The sequence below is a fragment of the Terrapene carolina genome, unplaced genomic scaffold (assembly GCF_002925995.2).
Source record: "Terrapene carolina triunguis isolate 2854851 unplaced genomic scaffold, T_m_triunguis-2.0 Scaffold199, whole genome shotgun sequence".
Taxonomy (NCBI): domain Eukaryota; kingdom Metazoa; phylum Chordata; order Testudines; family Emydidae; genus Terrapene; species Terrapene triunguis.
Window position 1 is genome coordinate 1,826,742 of NW_020664550.1, and position 18,255 is coordinate 1,844,996.

Here is an 18,255-nt window from a genome sequence, read left to right on the forward strand (position 1 = left end):
TCATCTTAATAAAATTTTTAAATCTCTGTGCAGGAGGAGAACAGAATCAAGGACAAATTCTGCTCTTGAATGCTGCTTGCATTCCTACAGCCACCCCCTGGGGCTATTGCACAAACCAGAGCAATGCCCCAATCAAAAGTCTGAGCGTTAGGGAGAGCTGCAGAGCTGGTGCTGTACAGTATCTTACGAGCCTGGAGAAGAGCTTGCCCCCTCCACCTCGCTCTCACAGCAGGGAAGAGAGGAAGCCAATTAGCATAGAGCTCCTCCCACTCTCCCGCCTCCTCTGAGCTGTGCCAGAGCCCCTCCCCTGCCATCTCTCCCTCGTGTACCCGGAACCTCACTCTCGGCTCTCTGCTCCAGATAGGAACCTTTTCCCCGGCACCACTGCGGGGTGGCCGCGGCGGTGCCTGACTCCCTAGTCCGCGGCCCGGCTTGCGGGGCTGTGCTTCCCTTCCACCCCGCGCTCCAGAGCCGGCCGTGGGGAGAAGCAGAGGTCTGGGGGGGAAGCCGCGAAGAGATTCGCGCGCCGGGGGCAGTTTATCAGGCAGCGCGTAGGGCAGCCCCATTCAGAGAGGAGGCCCCCGGGGTCTTTGACGGTGAGCGGCGGGGACGGAGCGAGACAGCGGCCAAGATGAACCTGGAGCTGCTCGGTGAGTGGGCGCTCGCGCTTTGCCCCCTCTGGAGTCCCATCTGCTCCCCTCCCCCCTAGGGGGCGGTTGCGGAGACGGCAGGGCGGGGCATCCTCGGTGGGGTCCCCAGGGCCGGGTCCCGCTTCTGGAAGGGGGGAGGGTCCTCCAGTGGGTGTGCGGAGTCCCGAGGGCCTGGGAGAGCTGGGGACAGAGCGGGGGCGGGGTTCCTGCAGGGAAGGGCCAGCGAGGGGGTGCGCTGGGCTGGGGACAGAGCGCGGGGGGGGGGGTTCCTGCAGGGAAGGGCCAGCGAGGGGGTGCGCTGGGCTGGGGACAGAGCGCGGGGGGGGGGGTTCCTGCAGGGAAGGGCCAGCGAGGGGGTGCGCTGGGCTGGGGATAGGGAAGGGCTGGCATGGGCTTGGCAGGGAGGAAGGGGCCCCTGCTGGGGAAGGGGCCTGCTGGGGGAGAGGGGCAAAGCCCCTTGTACTGGGGAGTCCAGGGCCCACGAGGTTCCTGGGGCGGAGCAGTCTCAGCAGAGGGCCTGGTCTTTACAGTGGGGGCTCAGGTCTGGTCCCCTTTGGTGACACTGGCTGGTTTGTTAACGTCATGCGTGGCCTGTGTTGTGCTGCTGCAGTTTGTCACTTGCTTTTACATCCTTCCCCTTGCCCTGGGAACATGCAGAAACAGCATCTGGTTTGGGTCTCACCCAGAGGAGTAGGTAGCACTCCTGTGTACACAAACCTGCAGGCTGTTCCTATCCTCCCCACTGGCAGGGGTGTTAAGCAGGTTGAACTTTGTAGCTGTACTGCTCCCCAGAGTGTGGGGCTGTCATTCTTTGGACAGAAATAATTTCTCACCCCCCAACCCAAATTCAGTACTTCAGTTTTATTATTCTGAGAAATATTCCTATATTTGGAGTCTGCAGGTAGGAAAACCAGATTTTTTGAAGCAAAATCATGGGGCACCTGTTACAAAGAGATGGGGAGGCAGGAAGCTGCATGTTGGAGGCTTTTGACAAGTGTTTGGGGGCAAGAGTGCTTTTGATTCTCCTCTTTAAATCTGGTCAAGAGGCTGGGTTGACATTAAAAAAACAGAGAATCCTAATTTTGCAGTGTAGAATGGCTCAGACTACTTATGGGGGTGGATGAGGTGTCAGCCTGATGGTGGTTCTCATGCAAACATGCTCTTGGCCAGTTTCACCAACACGGCCGTTCATTCATGTAGCCAGTGTCTGTGCAGGTTTATGAAACCGTGGGGGCAGAGGGAAGGAGGAGGGGGAAGAATCTTATTTGAAAACTGACAGCAAATTTGGGACAGGCCTCGATAGTCGGGTAAGTCTCATTACATCTGGGGTAAAACTTGAAGACCCACAATGACATATGCATGATTTATCTGTGTTAGCTTAAGGCATGATCCTGCTGTATGCAGAGTGCCCTTATTTCTTATTGATTGTACTGGGAGCTGAGCATGCATGTAGGATCAGACCATCAGTGTAATTATAAACCTAATCTATTAGAATAATGACAGCAGCCTTGTGTCTAAATGGAAACAATGTGGGGTTGTTCAATATGAAATATGTGATTTTCATAGAATTTAATTCAAGCATGATGTTTCTGTTTTGTTGCAGAGTCCTTTGGACAGAACTATCCTGAGGTAAGTCTCTTTTTTGGGAGGTCACTCTTTCTTTAGTTTTTGTTGGATTACTGACTTGATTTTATTTATATTCACTTTTAATCTGTCCCGCATCATTTAATTGTTGTTTTTAAAAAACCAAAAGCCAAACAAATAAGTCAGCTGTTACAGGGCTATGCTTAATTGAGGCTTTAAAATAGGAAAGTCGTCATGCCTTGCAACTATATCCATCCCAAAGTTAGTTGTGCTAATGGAACCATTGTATGTGCAGGTCTTGTTTGTAAACAGTCAAGTGGAGTAGGGAAGAGATGGTTGTGTGGGTATAAATCTCTACATTGAGTATTTCGGTCTTCTTTGAGAATCAAAAAACTGTTCGTTCATGAATTGAACATGTTACTTCTATATTATCTTCAAATCTGGCATCAGGCTATTTAACTTAGAAATCTATCAGGTTAAAATTTATGGCTCCCAGAACTCACGAAAAGTACACTCTGAGCATAGAACTTGGATTAAAAATAAAAAGTAGTCTCTGACTGTCTTACACCTCTGCTGGCTGTTTGTTTTCTTTTGTTTGCCATTTGGCTTGGAGAAGTGGAATTTTAAATATGCTACCTTTTCCCCTTCAAAATAAATTGTGAATATATTTCTGTACTTAGTGAGCTTTAGAAAATGCCCTTTTAAAAGCAATTTCACTCCTAATGACTGGGCTTAAACCTGGTTGAGTGTTCCTTCAAGGTCTGGCTACTGATCATCCAAGCATCTGGCTCTTGGTGTTCAATTGAAATCTCGGGTGGTAGCTCATACATTTTGCACTTAAGGTTTAAAAGTCGGTAAAGTAAAGTGGGCACAAAGCTTGAAAACAGAAGTTTGGCTTCTCACAGTCTCTTCTGCCATTGTTTATTTCCAGGAGGCCGATGGGACGCTGGACTGTATCAGTATGGCTTTGACGTGTACCTTTAACAGGTGGGGCACTCTGCTTGCAGTGGGCTGTAACGATGGCCGCATTGTCATCTGGGACTTCTTGACGAGAGGCATAGCCAAAATCATAAGTGCCCATATCCACCCTGTCTGTTCTTTATGGTAAGAAGTTATCTTATAGAGGTTGAATGTGAGTTGAAGTATTATGAAATTTCTGTACTAAACCAGAGTTTATGGCAGGCTCCTAAGGGATTATAGTACTCAGTTAATTAAAGCCTCATTCCTTACCTCCCTTCTGAATTTCCTAAGATTCTCTTTCAAGTTCAGAGATTCTCCACCCCTTTGATGTTGGATGCCACTCTTTCCTCTCCGGGTTCCTTTGCCTTATTTTGCCTCTTTTCTCAATAGCTGTGAATGGCATGCCTTTCAAATTTGATGTGTCAAGACTACTGCATCAAGAACGCGCACTAATCTAAAAGAGCTCTCTTTCTGTCAAGAGATGTAATTGGCACTTAAAAACAAAGAATTTTAGAGGATACTTTTTCATAAAGCAACTTCATTCCCAGGTTTCGGTCTATTCAGGTTTATAATCTATGTATTAGCATAATATTTCTACTTTGCTGTGAATGGAATTTGGTCAAATCTGTGCTTGCTGTGGGCCAGATACTGTGAAGTGCTGGCCATTCTCAAGACCCACTAAAGTCAACATACAAAAGCAAATAAATGACTATCTAAGCCAGTGCTTCATAGGATCTGATTCTCTAAGTGAGTTTTAAAGAAATGATATGCATAATCAGTCTGTGGAAACACAAAGATAAAAGCTACATGGAGCTGTCCAGCAGACAGTTTTATAATAGCGGCTCATAGTTCTAATAGACTATTTAAACTACTATTTTTTTTTGTGAGCATAGGTTTTGTGTATTTTTTTTCCTGAAAGGTTAATATATGTCTCTTCTCTTGCAGCTGGAGTCGAGATGGTCACAAATTGGTGAGTGCTTCAACTGATAACATCGTATCACAGTGGGATGTTCTGTCTGGAGACTGTGACCAGAGGTTTCGGTTCCCTTCACCCATCTTGAAAGTTCAGTATCACCCCCGAGACCAGTAAGTTGTATGGAAAAGATCCCTTTTTAGGAGGCTTTTATGAGCTGAATGAATGCTCTCTTCCCTATAGTTGTATAATCATGAAAACATGTTTATTAGATCTTATAAAAGGATTTTTCTAAAAACCTGACTGTTGTGTCTAGTCCACCAGATGCTCTCCCTTTAATGTGTTAGCAATGCGAACAAAATAAAAATCTTTTTGTAATGACTCTAGCCTGCTGAAAAATAGTTTTGGGAAGTGGAAGAGGGTAAACAAAAGGATGTGTGTTAACAATTTATTTACAAATTTCTTGTTGAGTTGACACACTTGATGTATAAACTTGGAAAAACATCCATAAAGAGATGTAAACAAAAAGGAAAAAATAAACACCAGATCATATTGTTTTACGATTGTTTGCAAGAATAAGTCAGGACAAGAAAACAAAGATATTAGGGTTTTTCATTTAATATCTATTGCTCATGAATGCAAGAGAGAAGCCAAGGAAACAAAAGAACGTATATCATATTCAGCTACAATACATCCCTGCTTTTCTCAGATTCCTTCAACTTTTTCCATACTTGTAAATGTGAAAATTGGAGACTCTAGGAAAAAAAGACAAACTGCTAACTCTTCCTTTTTTCCTCTGCAGAAACAGGGTTTTGGTGTGTCCCATGAAATCTGCACCAGTGATGCTAACGCTGTCTGATTCAAAACATGTTGTTCTACCTGTGGATGATGACTCCGATCTGAATGTGGTGGCCTCTTTCGACAGGCGAGGGGAATATATCTATACAGGCAATGCCAAGGGGAAGGTGAGACCACACTGTGCTGATGCTCAGTGAGTGAAATAATTAAAAGAATGCAATTCCTGGTCCAGGTGCCTGACCCTTCTAGGGATGAAGTCCTTTGTTTTGGTCTGTGAGACATGTTCCCTGAGAGCTTCTTGAATCATTGCTACTATAATGATGCTGACCTTCCTTGGTAAAGCACTTTGACTCTATCTTTGAGATCTATAGATAAAAAATGGTATTTAAGCACTAAGTATTACTTGTATTGCTACTGTTTTGGAGAAGATTTTTAGGGGTCTCTCTTCCTCTAGTGCACATAAACTGCATGATAAAAAGTGCTATAGATGTATAATTCTTATCAGAGGTACTCAGTACCGTATACTTGCTGATTTAAGCCTCTCACCATGAGGTAGATATTCTCCCTATATTCCTGAGAGGCAGCATGAGGCATAGAGTGGACAAGTTCCTTGTTGCTCAAGGACACAAGAATTAGTTACAGAAACAGGAACTAGAACCCAAGAATCCTGATTTAGTCCCCGGCACTATACCTGGATTACACAGCCTCACATTGTGAGTGTTAATGAAGATACTGATTATTTTCTGTTTCTTTAATCTTCAGATCTTGGTCTTAAAAACAGATACTCAAGATCTGGTTGCTTCCTTCAGAGTAACAACTGGAACCAGCAACACCACAGCTATTAAATCAATAGAATTTGCCCGGAAAGGAAGGTGAGTAGGAGAAAATTGGAGGTGAATAGAAAAGTTTTAAAATGGATGAATGGATTATAAAAACACGGACAGAACATATGTTAATCCAGAGACATACATTAAAAGTAAATGTTTCCTTACTTGTCACCTCTAGAGATTTGTTTACCTCTGCTGCAACAATCAACCCTTGAAGTGCAGCAGTGAATAACACTAGAAGGGTTCCATTCTGCTTTAGGAAAACAACAAGGAGTCTGGTGGCACCTTAAAGACTAACAGATTTATTTGGGCATAAGCTTTTGTGGGTAAAAAACCTTTATTTCTTCAGATGCATGGAGTGAAAATTACAGATGCAGGCATTCTATAATTGTCATTATATAATGTCTGCTTCTGTTATTTTCACTCCATGCATCTGAAGAAGTGAGGCTTTTTTACCCACAAAAACTTATGCCCAAATAAATCTGTTAGTCTTTAAGGTGCCACCAGACTCCTTGTTGTTTTTGTGGACACAGACTAACACGGCTACCCCCTGATATTCTGCTTTAGGATTTGTGATCTTTTGGATAAAATATTCTGAGTAAAAGAGCGTGAATACTTGTTGCTATGGCCCCAAAATTAGTTGCTGTGGGGGATGTGTCAACTACAAAATTCAGGGGAAATCTTAGCAGCTATACACTGTCTGTTTATATAAATAGAAAATATGAAGAGCTGGAAATGTGACAGAACAGTGTGTTGGTTTCACAGTTCTGGCTAGCTTTTAAAGGATAAATTTACTTTTGAATTAAAAGTGGGAGAAATAGAAGGAGATGAGATTAATACATCTCTGGCATACATTTTTTTTTTTCTGGTTAGTGTAGGTACATGTTATAGGAAATGTTTTGTTTATCTGGGGCCCAAACCTGCAAAATGATGTGTGCCTTCAACTCTCATTGACTTGAAGGGGGAGTTGTGAGTGCTCCGCCTCTTCTAGATACAGACCTTTAATGTTGAATGTATAATAAAAATTATGGTATTTTACATGTTAGTTTAGGATTTAAAAAAAAATACTTTTTTAAAGTCCTTGTTTTGATGTAATGAACTCTCTTCTAACTGTGTTCTCCTTCCCACAGCTGCTTTTTAATAAACACAGCTGACCGAATAATCAGGGTATATGATGGTCGGGAAATACTAACCTGTGGGCGAGATGGAGAGCCTGAGCCAATGCAGAAGCTTCAGGATTTAGTAAACAGGTAGGAAGCAGCAGAGAGATAGATAAAGCTTTGTGCTTTAGTGTAGCATTCACTGCTCGGTGTGTTTAGACAAAGAATGGATCTCATTCAGGGTGGCCTTTGGTGTAACAAGGCTTTTAAACACACTACAAGGCACGGGTTTCAAATGAATAAAAGAATTCAATGAACCACTCACCCAAGAAAACCTAATAACTCTTTCCCGTGAAACCTTTGCTAGAATCCTGTCTTCTCCACATTGTACAGTAATGTAACAAGTTGCTTTGTTTTATGAATGGATCACTTGATGGTTACCTGTTCTGTTCATTCCCTCTGAAGCACCTGGCATTGGCCACTGTCAGAAGATGGGATATTTGGCTGGATGGACCTTTCATCTGACCCAGTATGGCCATTCTTATGTTTTTAATTCCCTTGCATGCAGGACACCGTGGAAGAAGTGCTGTTTCTCTGGGGATGGGGAGTACATAGTGGCAGGATCAGCACGGCAGCATGCTCTGTACATCTGGGAGAAGAGCATTGGAAACCTAGTGAAAATCCTCCATGGAACCAGAGGGGAGCTGTTGCTAGATGTAGCAGTGAGTGTGTCTCCCATAATTTTTCTGTCAGTTATAATTCTAACAAACAAACTTCCTTAATCCATTTAAAAATAAACTTTTTCTTTCTCCCCTTTTACCATCTGAATAATTCCAGTGGCATCCTGTCCGACCAATCATCGCTTCCATTTCCAGTGGTGTTGTGTCAATATGGGCTCAGAATCAAGTGGTAGGTGTTTTACAGATTAATTTCCATAGGGAATAGTAGCCAGTTAATTCTCTCTGGGCAGGTTGTATTTTGAGTATTCCGGCAGGTGATGCTCCACAGAATTTTTCTTTCCAATATGTTACTGAATTAGGTCTTGAGTGAGCAAAATCCTTAAGAGTGTGCTTAACTTTAAGCACAGCAGTGAACATTAAGGAATTATTCATTTTCTTAAAGTTAAGCCTGTGCTTAAGCACCTTGCTGAATCTGGGCCTTATTGCAGAGCCTGAATTCTCACATAACGGGAGCAGTGTCCTTCTCAATTTATTATTTGCAGATAACAGATCTGAGAACATAATCACAAACAAAAATGATGAAATATAGCATGCATCCTTCTGGTTATGGGAGTCCTTATCAATGTGCAAAGATGCTATGAGATTTCAAGGGATGAAGGAAATAAAAATGACCAAGGAAACTCACTTTTCCAGTGTTTAGTCTGCCATGTGACTATGAAACTCAAAGAGGGGCTTGTCTTGTGGCAGTGCACATGGTTTGGAGGATTTGGGGGCAGAGCTAGAGTACAATTACACAGCTGTCTCATTGCAGCTGCTGCTTGTTTGCACAAGGTAAAGTTCTCTTTGAATTTGCGGTTTAGGAAAACTGGAGTGCCTTTGCGCCTGACTTTAAAGAGTTGGATGAAAACGTAGAGTATGAAGAGAGGGAGTCAGAGTTTGACATTGAGGATGAAGATAAGAGTGAGCCAGAGCAGACAGGTAACATGTAATGCGAGTATGCTTGTAACAGAGACATGGCTGTAAGTGCCAATGTTTATTAAATAATTCTTATGTCTGGATAAACAGTAAAATAGAAATTAAAGATATGTGATTAAAATCAGTGGTAGCGAGATGATAGATGATAAAACAAGCTAGGATTATTGGTCATAGGCAAAGCAACACGCTTCACTTATGCTTTTGTTTCCATATATTTGACATCCAACACTTCATGTAAAAAATGACTTCAGCGCCTATGATTCATAAGCCATACAAAGTGAAATACCTATGCACAAACAAGATATAAGCAGTAAGCAAACATGCAGTAAGCCTCTTGAAGGGGATCACTATTATTAGTGGGAGAGGAAATGTTGAATTTCAAGCAGTAGAAACATAACTTCGCCACTTGGTGGTGCCAAAAAAAAAACAAAAACAAAAAAACACCCGAGTGAAAGATTGAAACCAACAGAAGGAGGTAGGATGTTTATCTAACCTACCCTTAAAAATCTTCAATGCTGGAGATTCCACAGCCTCCATAGGCAATTTATTCCAGTGCTTAACTACCCTGACAGGAATTTTTTCCTAATGTCCAACCTAAACCGCCCCTGCTGCAATTTAAGCCCATTGCTTCTTGTCCTATCCTCAGAGGTTAAGAACAACAATTTTTCTTTCTCCTTCTTGTAACCTTTTATATACTTGAAAACTGTTATGTCCCCCCTCAGTCTTCTAGTCTCCAAACAAAAGAAACCCAATTTTTTAATCTTCTCTTATAGGTTATGTATTCTAGCCCTTTAATCATGTTTGTTGCTCTTCTCTGGATATTCTCCAATTTGTCCACATCTTTCCTGAAATGTGGCGCCCAGAACTGGATAATGTGGGTTTGTTGGAATTGAGAATGGAATCAAATTTGTTATGATTTTAAAAAGTTATTTAAATGGCAGCAAAAGGCATTTAATGGTAGTTAAGTTTATTCTTATAGATATATATTAAAAAAAACCTGTTTAATCACCTGCGATCTGTAAAATAATTTTAAGTCCATTTTAAAACTTGATATAGGAAATAGTAAAAACTTGAATTATTTACTCATATAAACCTGTTTTTTTAGCATTCCTTGTAAGATGCGGTTTATGACTAAATAGAACCAAATGTATTTTTTGACATACTACCTTGTAATTTAAGATCCACCTACACTAGGAAATGCTCTGCCACTTGCAATGGGCTTCCCCCATTTTCTCCCTCAGAAAAAAACGGTTTGGCTGCTGGTGTAGATAAGGCCTAACCCTTTGCAACCATTACAGAAAGCATGCTAGACACCTGAACATGTCTGCTTACATGGTTTTTACAGATTCCAACTTCAATCAGATTAACAAGATAGAGGTTGTATTTTAAAACATTGTTGCTGCTGGATTACCCAGACACTTAGGGAAGAGGTGAAAAATCTGATTCAGATATATTCAAGAGAAATGCTCTAGACCTTTCTGCCTAACTTTGTGATTCGAGATCTTGCATGCTAGAGATTCAGGCATCAGCTAAAGCTTCCTAAGGAGAAGTCTCTGTTTTCCCTTTCAGGCTATATTGCTCCATTTCTTTGTTTTTTCAGGTGCTGATGCTGCAGAGGATGAGGAAGTGGATGTAACCAGTGTAGATCCTATTGCTGCCTTCTGTAGCAGGTAATTTTTTAGAAAACTGGAAATCCCAAATATGTGCTCAAGATTCTCTGTGTAATATATAAATTGCACTCATTCTATATATAACACATGTCTGTGTTCTTATTTCCATGTGTTGGGATTTTGCATGTGTTCCCAATAGTGCTGAGAGGAGTTACATGTCTAGAGAATAATTTACTGAGACCAGACTATATCTGAGTATACAAAATGATTGTATTCTGCAGTCTTACATGCTGCACTAGCAAGGTATAAAACCCTAGCACTTCATGCTAAAGCTCAATCTTTAGTTGGCCTTGAGAAACAATAAGATGATAGTCCTATCCCTTTGCTCTCCCCTGTTGTTTCCCCCTATATCCCTGACAAACTTCTAAAGATGCTTCTATTTCTACCTTCTTAATTTGCCTAATCTTCAAATCTCACATCATAGCCAATGTAATTCCGGTCCAGGAAGACCTATGGAAATCCATTAGCATGGCTTCGTGTATCGTGAGGAGCACTGTGCCTCCTAGGGGTTAAATGCCTTGCCTCCACAATGCTTCGCCTTCCCTTCTCAATCTTCTTTGTTGTTGGTGTGACGAACTGGGACTGTTCTTACTGTGGTCTTTGAATGCTGACAGGGGAGTGTGGCTAGGATGGTCTGCATTGGGGGATGGGAGACTGGCCGAGGGAGAATACCTGAGCATGTAACATGAGAACCCAGGAAGGAGTTAGAGGCGAGGTGACACCTTTGCCCGGGAAACTGAACAAAGGCTAGGGAGAGCGTTCAGAGCTGGCTGGTGACATGGCTGGGAGGCAGACGGGGCTCTGACCTCCCAAGGGGGCTGTGGTGCCCTGGGACCCCAAGATGGACCTAACTGAGGGGGGGTCTTGGACTGTGTTCCTGTCGTCTAAATAAACCTTCTGCTTTACTGGCTGGCTGAGAGTCATAGTGAATCGCAGGAAGCTGGGGGTGCAGGGCCTTGTGTCCCCCCACACTCCGTGACACTTGGCAATACAGATTTTTATTGTCTGGTAACTGTGTAGTGTCTGTGTGTGGCTGCTTCCTTCAGAGACCATCTTACTTGAGGGACCTAGAGAAAAGTATATTAAATGTGCATGGTTTAAAACTAAAATATTTTCTCCTTTCCAGCGATGAAGAACTGGAGGACTCCAAGGCATTGCTGTATTTACCTATTGCTCCTGAAGTGGAAGACCCAGAAGAAAACCCTTATGGACCCCCACCTGATGCTGTCCAGACCTCCCTAACAGATGAGGGAATAGGCTCCGAGAAGAAGAGGCAGTCGTCATCTGATGGACCTCAGCCACCAAAGAAGAAACCCAAAATGACCAACATTGAACTGCAAGGAGTGCCTAATGATGGTGAGTGAAAGTTGCCTTCATTTTAGTGCCCATTCTGCTTTGAAGACGGGTGTTTCATCTTTGCAGCATTCCCAGCTCCCACCAGTTTCAAGACCAGGTGTTACAAAATCAATCTCTAATCGTGCTAATAGTCAAAAACCTTTATGTTGCTTTTGATAGTAGTTGTCTTTGGCCATCGCTGTGAACCAAGTTCTGATATAACTCATATTCTTTTAGGAACGAGTGAAGTCATTCTAAAACGATGATTTTTAGTACTCTTTGTACTTCATTCATTAATCTGCTCATTTAGCCATAGTAAGATAAATTGGAAGAGCTTTGCCATTAACTAAGTCACTTCTATCTCTGCTAGCTCCCACATTGAAATAGAATTAGAGTCTAGGCCTACACCAACAGAAATGCAGCATTATATGGCGGTAGGTAAAGGTGGCGAAGCCCAAGTATATTAGCGTTCATAAGTCGGACCAGGAATAGCAAAATACATTTCTTCTGTGTTTGTGCCACTGTATTTTGCCTCAGAGGGCCAACTTCTGCTAAAACTGAATTTGTCTCCTTGATAAAAAGCTGGCCTTCATCCTGTGGGAAAGCATTCTCTCCAGCAGCATTGATTTAGCTGTTGGAGACGGTGACACTTAGGCCAATGGTGGCTGCAGTAATCATTACCATAATCCTAGTCCCTGTTTGCCCTCACTCCTCTGATTTCATACAGCCAAAGTGATTGAGGTGTTGGTCTTATTTCTTGAAATGACTACACTGATCCATCTTTTACAGATTTTAAAGAAAGTGTTTTCCTTCTTATAAATCCCATCCTCTGACATCAGAGATGTAAGGGGAGTGGTGGGTCAGGTGACTTCAATTTGCCACTCCAATGGTTATAATGCATGTGCGAGTATTTCAGGTGTATCTGTCTCTTTGCAGAAGTCCATCCGCTGCTGGGTGTGAAGGGAGATGGTAAATCCAAGAAGAAGCAAGCAGGCAGGCCTAAAGGATCAAAAGGTAAAGAGAAAGATTCTCCATTTAAACCGAAACTCTACAAAGGGGACAGAGGTGCTTTACCTCTGGAAGGAGCAGCGAAGGGTAAAGTGCAGGCGGAGCTGGGACAGCCTTTGACAGGTAAGGACCCAGCGTGAGCGTCGTTGGCTTGCTTGGTGGCCTTGCTTTGTACAGACCCTGACTTGATATAGTCTTACCACTTTATCTTCCCAAATGGCATTTGCTCACTAAGTGTTTAGCTGCTGTCAAGGATAGACAAAATTTTCCTTTCTTAAAGTGTAAATAACTTTATATTGATCACAAAACCAAAACAATGTACAAAATGAAAACACACACCCTGTTGCATATACTGCAACTAAAGAACATACAGGATTTTCCGATATAATATTAATTCAATGTTATGTCAACAGCAAAAAAGGTGGTGGTGGTTTGATTCTTTAACGTAGTGCGTGACAGCTCTTACATCCATAATAGGCTTCAGTTTGCCAGTCAGGGAAGTTGTTTCTTGAAATATGTGTTAGGAAAGAATGTAAGTGGTGGAGGATTTTGAGGTGTAAGGTATTGATTGCTCCATGCCATCATCAGTAGTGGTCGATATGCCAAAGAACCTAAAATTTGCATAAGCAAAATTGAGAGAGAGAGGGGGAAAAACTGTTCCATAAAAGCATTGCTGCAAGCAGTGGCTGCTTTCCCTTGGTTGCAGACACTTAGCAGTGCAAAGACTATTGCTGCATTTTAGAAGCTTCTTGCTGACTTGATTTTCCTGTTCCTTGTTTTGGTATATGGTACATTTTAGGGATTATCGCTGGTTCTTAATTAAGTAGTTAGCTTTCATGTAATACTGCTCACCATACAAGCCTCCCCATTCAGTGTACACACACAGATTCTGCAAGGAACTAACCATTTACCATGAAGGAATTTATAAATATTCAGTGGATTTCCACAAAAAAAGTAATTTTTTTGTTGAGCATAAAAGTATTTTGCAGTAACTTTGCTTATGAAATCTTTTATTTGCTCCACCTCTGGGCCTCTTCTGAATGGGTAGCAACCAAAACTCGTGTTTTCCTTACTGTATCAGAGTACTGTGTCTGTGTTTAAATGGCTTTTGCCAAAATATATTCCTGCCACTTTCCATTAGGTAAAAGCTTAATTTCCTATAAAGAAATGTTATGATCCTCCTTCTGCAGATGTACTGCACTCTGATCTGGCAGGGGAAGATGAGCTCTACTTCATCCTTTAAAAAAAATAAAGGATATTTTAAAAAGGACACTGTCGAGAAAATTAATTTTGCTCTCATGCCTGTGTTGGAATGTCATTGAATTCAGTGGGAGTTGTATTGCTGTAAGTGAGAGCAGGATTTGCTGACTCTACATTTTTTGGTCACTTTCTGGTTCTTGTGCACTAACATTAGGTTGTATTTGGTTTACCTAAATATGGGGGTTTAGCTACTTGACAATGCCCTTTTCAGCTGAAATTGACTGAAAACAAAGGTCCACGTTTCACACATGCTGCGGTAGCAGATTGGGAAGCTACTCTTCTACCTGCATATTTGGAAAGGCTCAGCTAGGTACAGAAAAGCAAAATATGAATTGTGGTTTGCTGTGTTGTGCCCCATTTTCTAGATGTGTTGAAGTAAGTTAAGAGTGATGCACGGAGACCCAAAGGCATGATTGATTCATACACAAAATTTTGCATATCCTTGAGCTCAGCAGCTGCTGCTATGGATTTTAGGCTGTCCAGATTTGATTCCCTCCCCCCCCACCCCCCTCCTCCCCACACTGCTGGTCCTATGTTACCCACCTTGCTCATTGTCCTTCCTGCTCTGCTCCTGTTATGTTGCTTGTATTGGTATCAATAAGTGCTTGTTCTTGGCATATGAGGGGATATATCAGAAATATGTCTACCTTCCAGGGCAAAATCTGTCCATTGGGTGTGCAGCTTGACTGGTATTTAATCTCTTGATGTTCTGCACCCTCCAAAATGCTTGAAATTAAACTGAAGTTGTTAGCCAAAAACAAACGTGACACTATGCAAAAATTACTCCTGATGATGATGGTGTTGAATGGCTTCAAATGTCGTCCTAATTTTGGCACTTTAATGTCTCTAAAATTATCCTTGATTGTCCAAGTAATTAAGCACCATATACTTTCTTTTAAAGCAAAAATATAGTGTTAAAGAGTATCTGGTTTCTGAGGATTCTAAATTATCCAGGCAGGCGTCCATTGCACATCCTGACTGCACCATCGTGTCATGCTGGAGGGACGGAACCAGTTTTAAAACCAAACAAATATAAGAATGAGTGTGTGCAGAATACTGTACATTTTTTTTCTTTTACCACACTGCTAATTAACATAACTCTGTTCAGGCAGATATAAATGGAAAAGCATCATACACAGTTCACCGTTCACCACTATTTGCAAACAAAAGAGAAAAAAAAAAGGGAAAAAACCACAGAAGTTGTTCAGTGCTTTTAATAAATGTACAAGGTGTCTGACCTTTGAGCTTATGTGGCAATGTAGTCTACCTGTTCCTAGGCAAATGGCATTATCATTGTTAGCAGGTCTTTTCCAGATACTATGTTTGTGCAGTCATACAGGTGTAGCTTTATGAATATGTTTGTTTGACTTGCCTGAGACATTTTTTGTAGGCAGGTCACAGCCTACATTTCCTTTGCAGCTTGCATCAGTATTACTTCCATCTCCTCTATAATTCCCTTTAAAAGAAATTTCCCCATATGTGTTTTGAATGCAGTAAAAGTTAAAATAGACTCCTTCTTCCTTGTTCTTGCACATCATTATAAACTCCTGGCAATCAAAGCTAGATGGAACCATTACGGTATAGTCTGACAGCCTGTAGCACCCCGGCTATAGAATTTCACCCATTGTTATTGTTGATGTTGAGATGTGCGCACCTGTATGGCTTGAGTGAAACGGTGGCTACAGGGCCAGTGGAGGCCTCACGCTTTTTAGAGAGCCTGAAAAATGGGGGCTTCTCTTTCCTAAAGAGTAGTGGATTTAAAAAAAAAAAAAATTTTTAGCCATTCCCCCACTAGCTTTAGCAATCTTAGTGGATGTTAATGGGCAGTGGAGCCTTTTATTTGTTTTTTTTTTACTTTGTGCTATCAGTAAGGATTTTATTTTTTTCATTTAGTGCTAATTCAGATGTTCTTGAGCTTGCTTGGGCATTAAGCAGTTAATTAGTATTATTTTTACACAGTACTTATTTTCTATTAAGATCCATTCGTGCAGTGTTTCTCAACAATTGTTCTGTGGACCGGCGCCGGTCCCTGAGATCTCCCTGACACAGTTTAGGAAGGCAGCAAGCTGGTCCCTGATATCAAAAAGGTTGAGAGACACTGCATTAGTACACACCCCCGTGGAGTCCTATGGACTTCATGGGACTCCTCATAGATCCATGTTAGTGTATCTCAGTGTAGGATTGAGGTCAATATGAGGAGAACATACTGGTGCATCAAGTTGATGGAGTAGCCAGAGATGCCCTGCCCGGAGGAGCATACACTCTTTCAACTCCTAGAGCCCTGTTATCTCAAACAGAAATGTTCAGGCCTACCTTCTCTCCTTTCCCTTGTCCACCCTGTATTCATGCATGCTTCGTTAGGCAACCAATCTTTTCTTGAGGGCATTAGTGTATGCCACTTGTGGATAGTCACCTTCAAACTCAGCCGGCTTCCTCTCTGCTTTAGGAGTCTTGCCTGCTTATGGTCCGACCCACCATGCAGAAGCAGACACTTCGCTAGCGAAGACTGATTTTTTTTATCATACCTCCTGCTTAAAGTCACTAATTTCTTTCAGGGCTGCTTTGTGAATTAGTCAGTCAATTGCTAAAACAGCAGTGCAATATGCATACTTCCTCCGGAAGCTGTTTGAATGCATCATGGCAGTGCAGCAATCTCTGCAAGTCAGGTGCCTGGGTTGCTGAGCCCAGTACAGATGAATGGCTGCCATTGTGCTGCCCAGTCTGATGGTAACTGCATTTCCTTCAATTGAAAATGAGTCCCAGTATAAACAAGCTCAATTGCCTGGGCCATTTTATAATTTAAGATTGAAACTGCAAAGAAAACTGTTCAAATCCAAAACCAAGTGGAACTTGTGTTTGAGTTTGGTTGTGTTTTGATCTGAGTTTGGGGATTAAAGTCCAAAACTTAAACCAGGTAAGTTTGCTTAAGTTCCTGCAAAATGAGATCAGAGTTCCTCGAGTCCATATCTGGTATTTCTGCATGTGTTTAGGATTCTGTGCACAGACAACTTAAGTGGTGGTATAATCACCAAACCAGTGTCTGTCATGCTTCTGAAAAGTGTCGCGCTATGTTGAAAATATCTGTTTTAGCCTGCTCTTCTGGCAATGTTAGCATATTTGATGACCTCCAGTTGTTTGGATTCCCTGATGATGAAATATTTTTCACCTGTCTTTGATCTCTTTAGCAGGTGGTGCAATCTCAGAACTGTTATGAAGACATTCTGCTTTCTCTTCCTCTGTTCTTTCCTATGTTGGCACCATAATGTGGAATATGGACAAGGTGCTCAGTCAGATAATGGACTGACTTTAACTTAATACAGCAACCTGATTGCTCATGGATGCAGGGAGTGACTTTTTATAAGAAGTGAATTATGGAAGAGAAAATGGCCTTCATTCCTTCTCCTCAACCCTCTCTCCCACAAACAGTGTAAGATATTGACTCTCAGGACAGGAGATTTGCAAAGAAACTGAGTGGACTGTCTCCTTATGGCATTTGCTAAAGTGAAGCACCCTGCTTTCTTCAAGCTAAGAAATCATTTTCCGTTTGTTTCTTTCAAAGATTTTAGTTCTGAAACTGAAGCATGCCAAGATTTTTATTCCCAGGACCATGTATCCTCTGACTGTGTATTCCTAAGAACTTCCATTTCATTAACTCTCATTTCAGTGAATTGTTGTGTGTTTCTTTCTTCTCTGCCATTTCTACAGTACTTTACAGTGAGTTAAAAGAAAATCTGTTAATATCTTCATACACGCACTCCTTTTGTATCACCACTGCTGGTTGTGTGCAAGGTCTGATGCCACGCCATCAGGCAAGGATTTCGGATTAGAAGCTGAGATAGTCTCTGAAGTCTGCAAAGAATGGGCACTTTATGTAGTGGTTTGTGGAGGTGAAAGATGCCAGCTTCATGACACTGTTTGTTGGTGGAATTGGGGAGGGAGAAGATAGAATAAGTCTAGATAAAAGACCCACGAATTTGACTTTGTTGCCTTTAGGCTGAGGTATATAAAAGGTTGCATTTTGCTACTTTATCTCTTTGCCTGCAGTGTTGGTTCTTTTTATATTGTCATATCAGGTGCCATAGTGTAGGCAGCTGGCTCCCTCTTTTGCTGACCTGTTCTTGCAAGTGGAGAAGAAAGAGAACCCAATCTTTATCTCAAAAGAATCTGTAGTATAAATACTCAAGCTTTTTTTCAGTTAAATATCAAAGACCTTGAATAAGAGCCAAGAAAAGCCAATCATGGAACAGTAACACAGGTTTAAGAGCCAAGGATCCTTATATATCGTTTTAAAATGGTCAGATTTTTTTTCCCCTGGTGAAAAAAGGAGAGGGGAAAGATGGAGGTTTGTGTGTGCTTTCAAAATCTCAACCTTTTTTCTTCTTCCCATGTATGCTTTAATTCCCTTGTCCCCCAGTGACCTGTATAATGCTGCCACTGTTGTTCTGTGCAAGGAGAACTAGATAGGAACGTCTCTAAAGTCAGTCAGCATTGTTCC

General features: G+C 41.8%; 1 protein-coding gene across 3 annotated transcripts; it reads left to right on the top strand.

The window, feature by feature from the left end:
- The first annotated feature begins 589 nt into the window (after window positions 1-589).
- On the top strand, window positions 590-17,990 carry LOC112118384 (retinoblastoma-binding protein 5). 3 transcript variants are annotated; one of them, XM_024216666.2, is made up of 14 exons: window positions 590-650; window positions 2,254-2,279; window positions 3,166-3,338; window positions 4,140-4,280; window positions 4,910-5,072; window positions 5,668-5,777; window positions 6,863-6,982; window positions 7,401-7,554; window positions 7,670-7,741; window positions 8,373-8,490; window positions 10,088-10,157; window positions 11,284-11,513; window positions 12,429-12,623; window positions 16,946-17,990. In XM_024216666.2, exons 1-14 carry the CDS (start codon window positions 632-634, stop codon window positions 16,972-16,974), a joined length of 1,620 nt encoding a protein of 539 aa, XP_024072434.1. In that variant the 5' UTR covers window positions 590-631; the 3' UTR covers window positions 16,975-17,990. The 3 variants fall into 3 exon arrangements, with proteins under 3 accessions (XP_024072434.1, XP_024072436.1, XP_024072435.1); XM_024216668.2 differs by having other exon boundaries at window positions 12,429-12,506; XM_024216667.2 differs by lacking the exon at window positions 590-650 and adding an exon at window positions 1,485-1,551.
- Window positions 17,991-18,255: the final 265 nt, after the last annotated feature.

What these genes read in the sequence shown, in the direction of transcription:
- LOC112118384 (XM_024216666.2), top strand. An exon ending in CAGTATCACCCCCGAGACCA is followed by an intron (nt 4,281 to 4,909) that starts GTAAGTTGTATG and finishes TTTCCTCTGCAG; the next exon opens with AAACAGGGTTTTGGTGTGTC. An exon ending in GCTGGGACAGCCTTTGACAG is followed by an intron (nt 12,624 to 16,945) that starts GTAAGGACCCAG and finishes TGATCTCTTTAG; the next exon opens with CAGGTGGTGCAATCTCAGAA.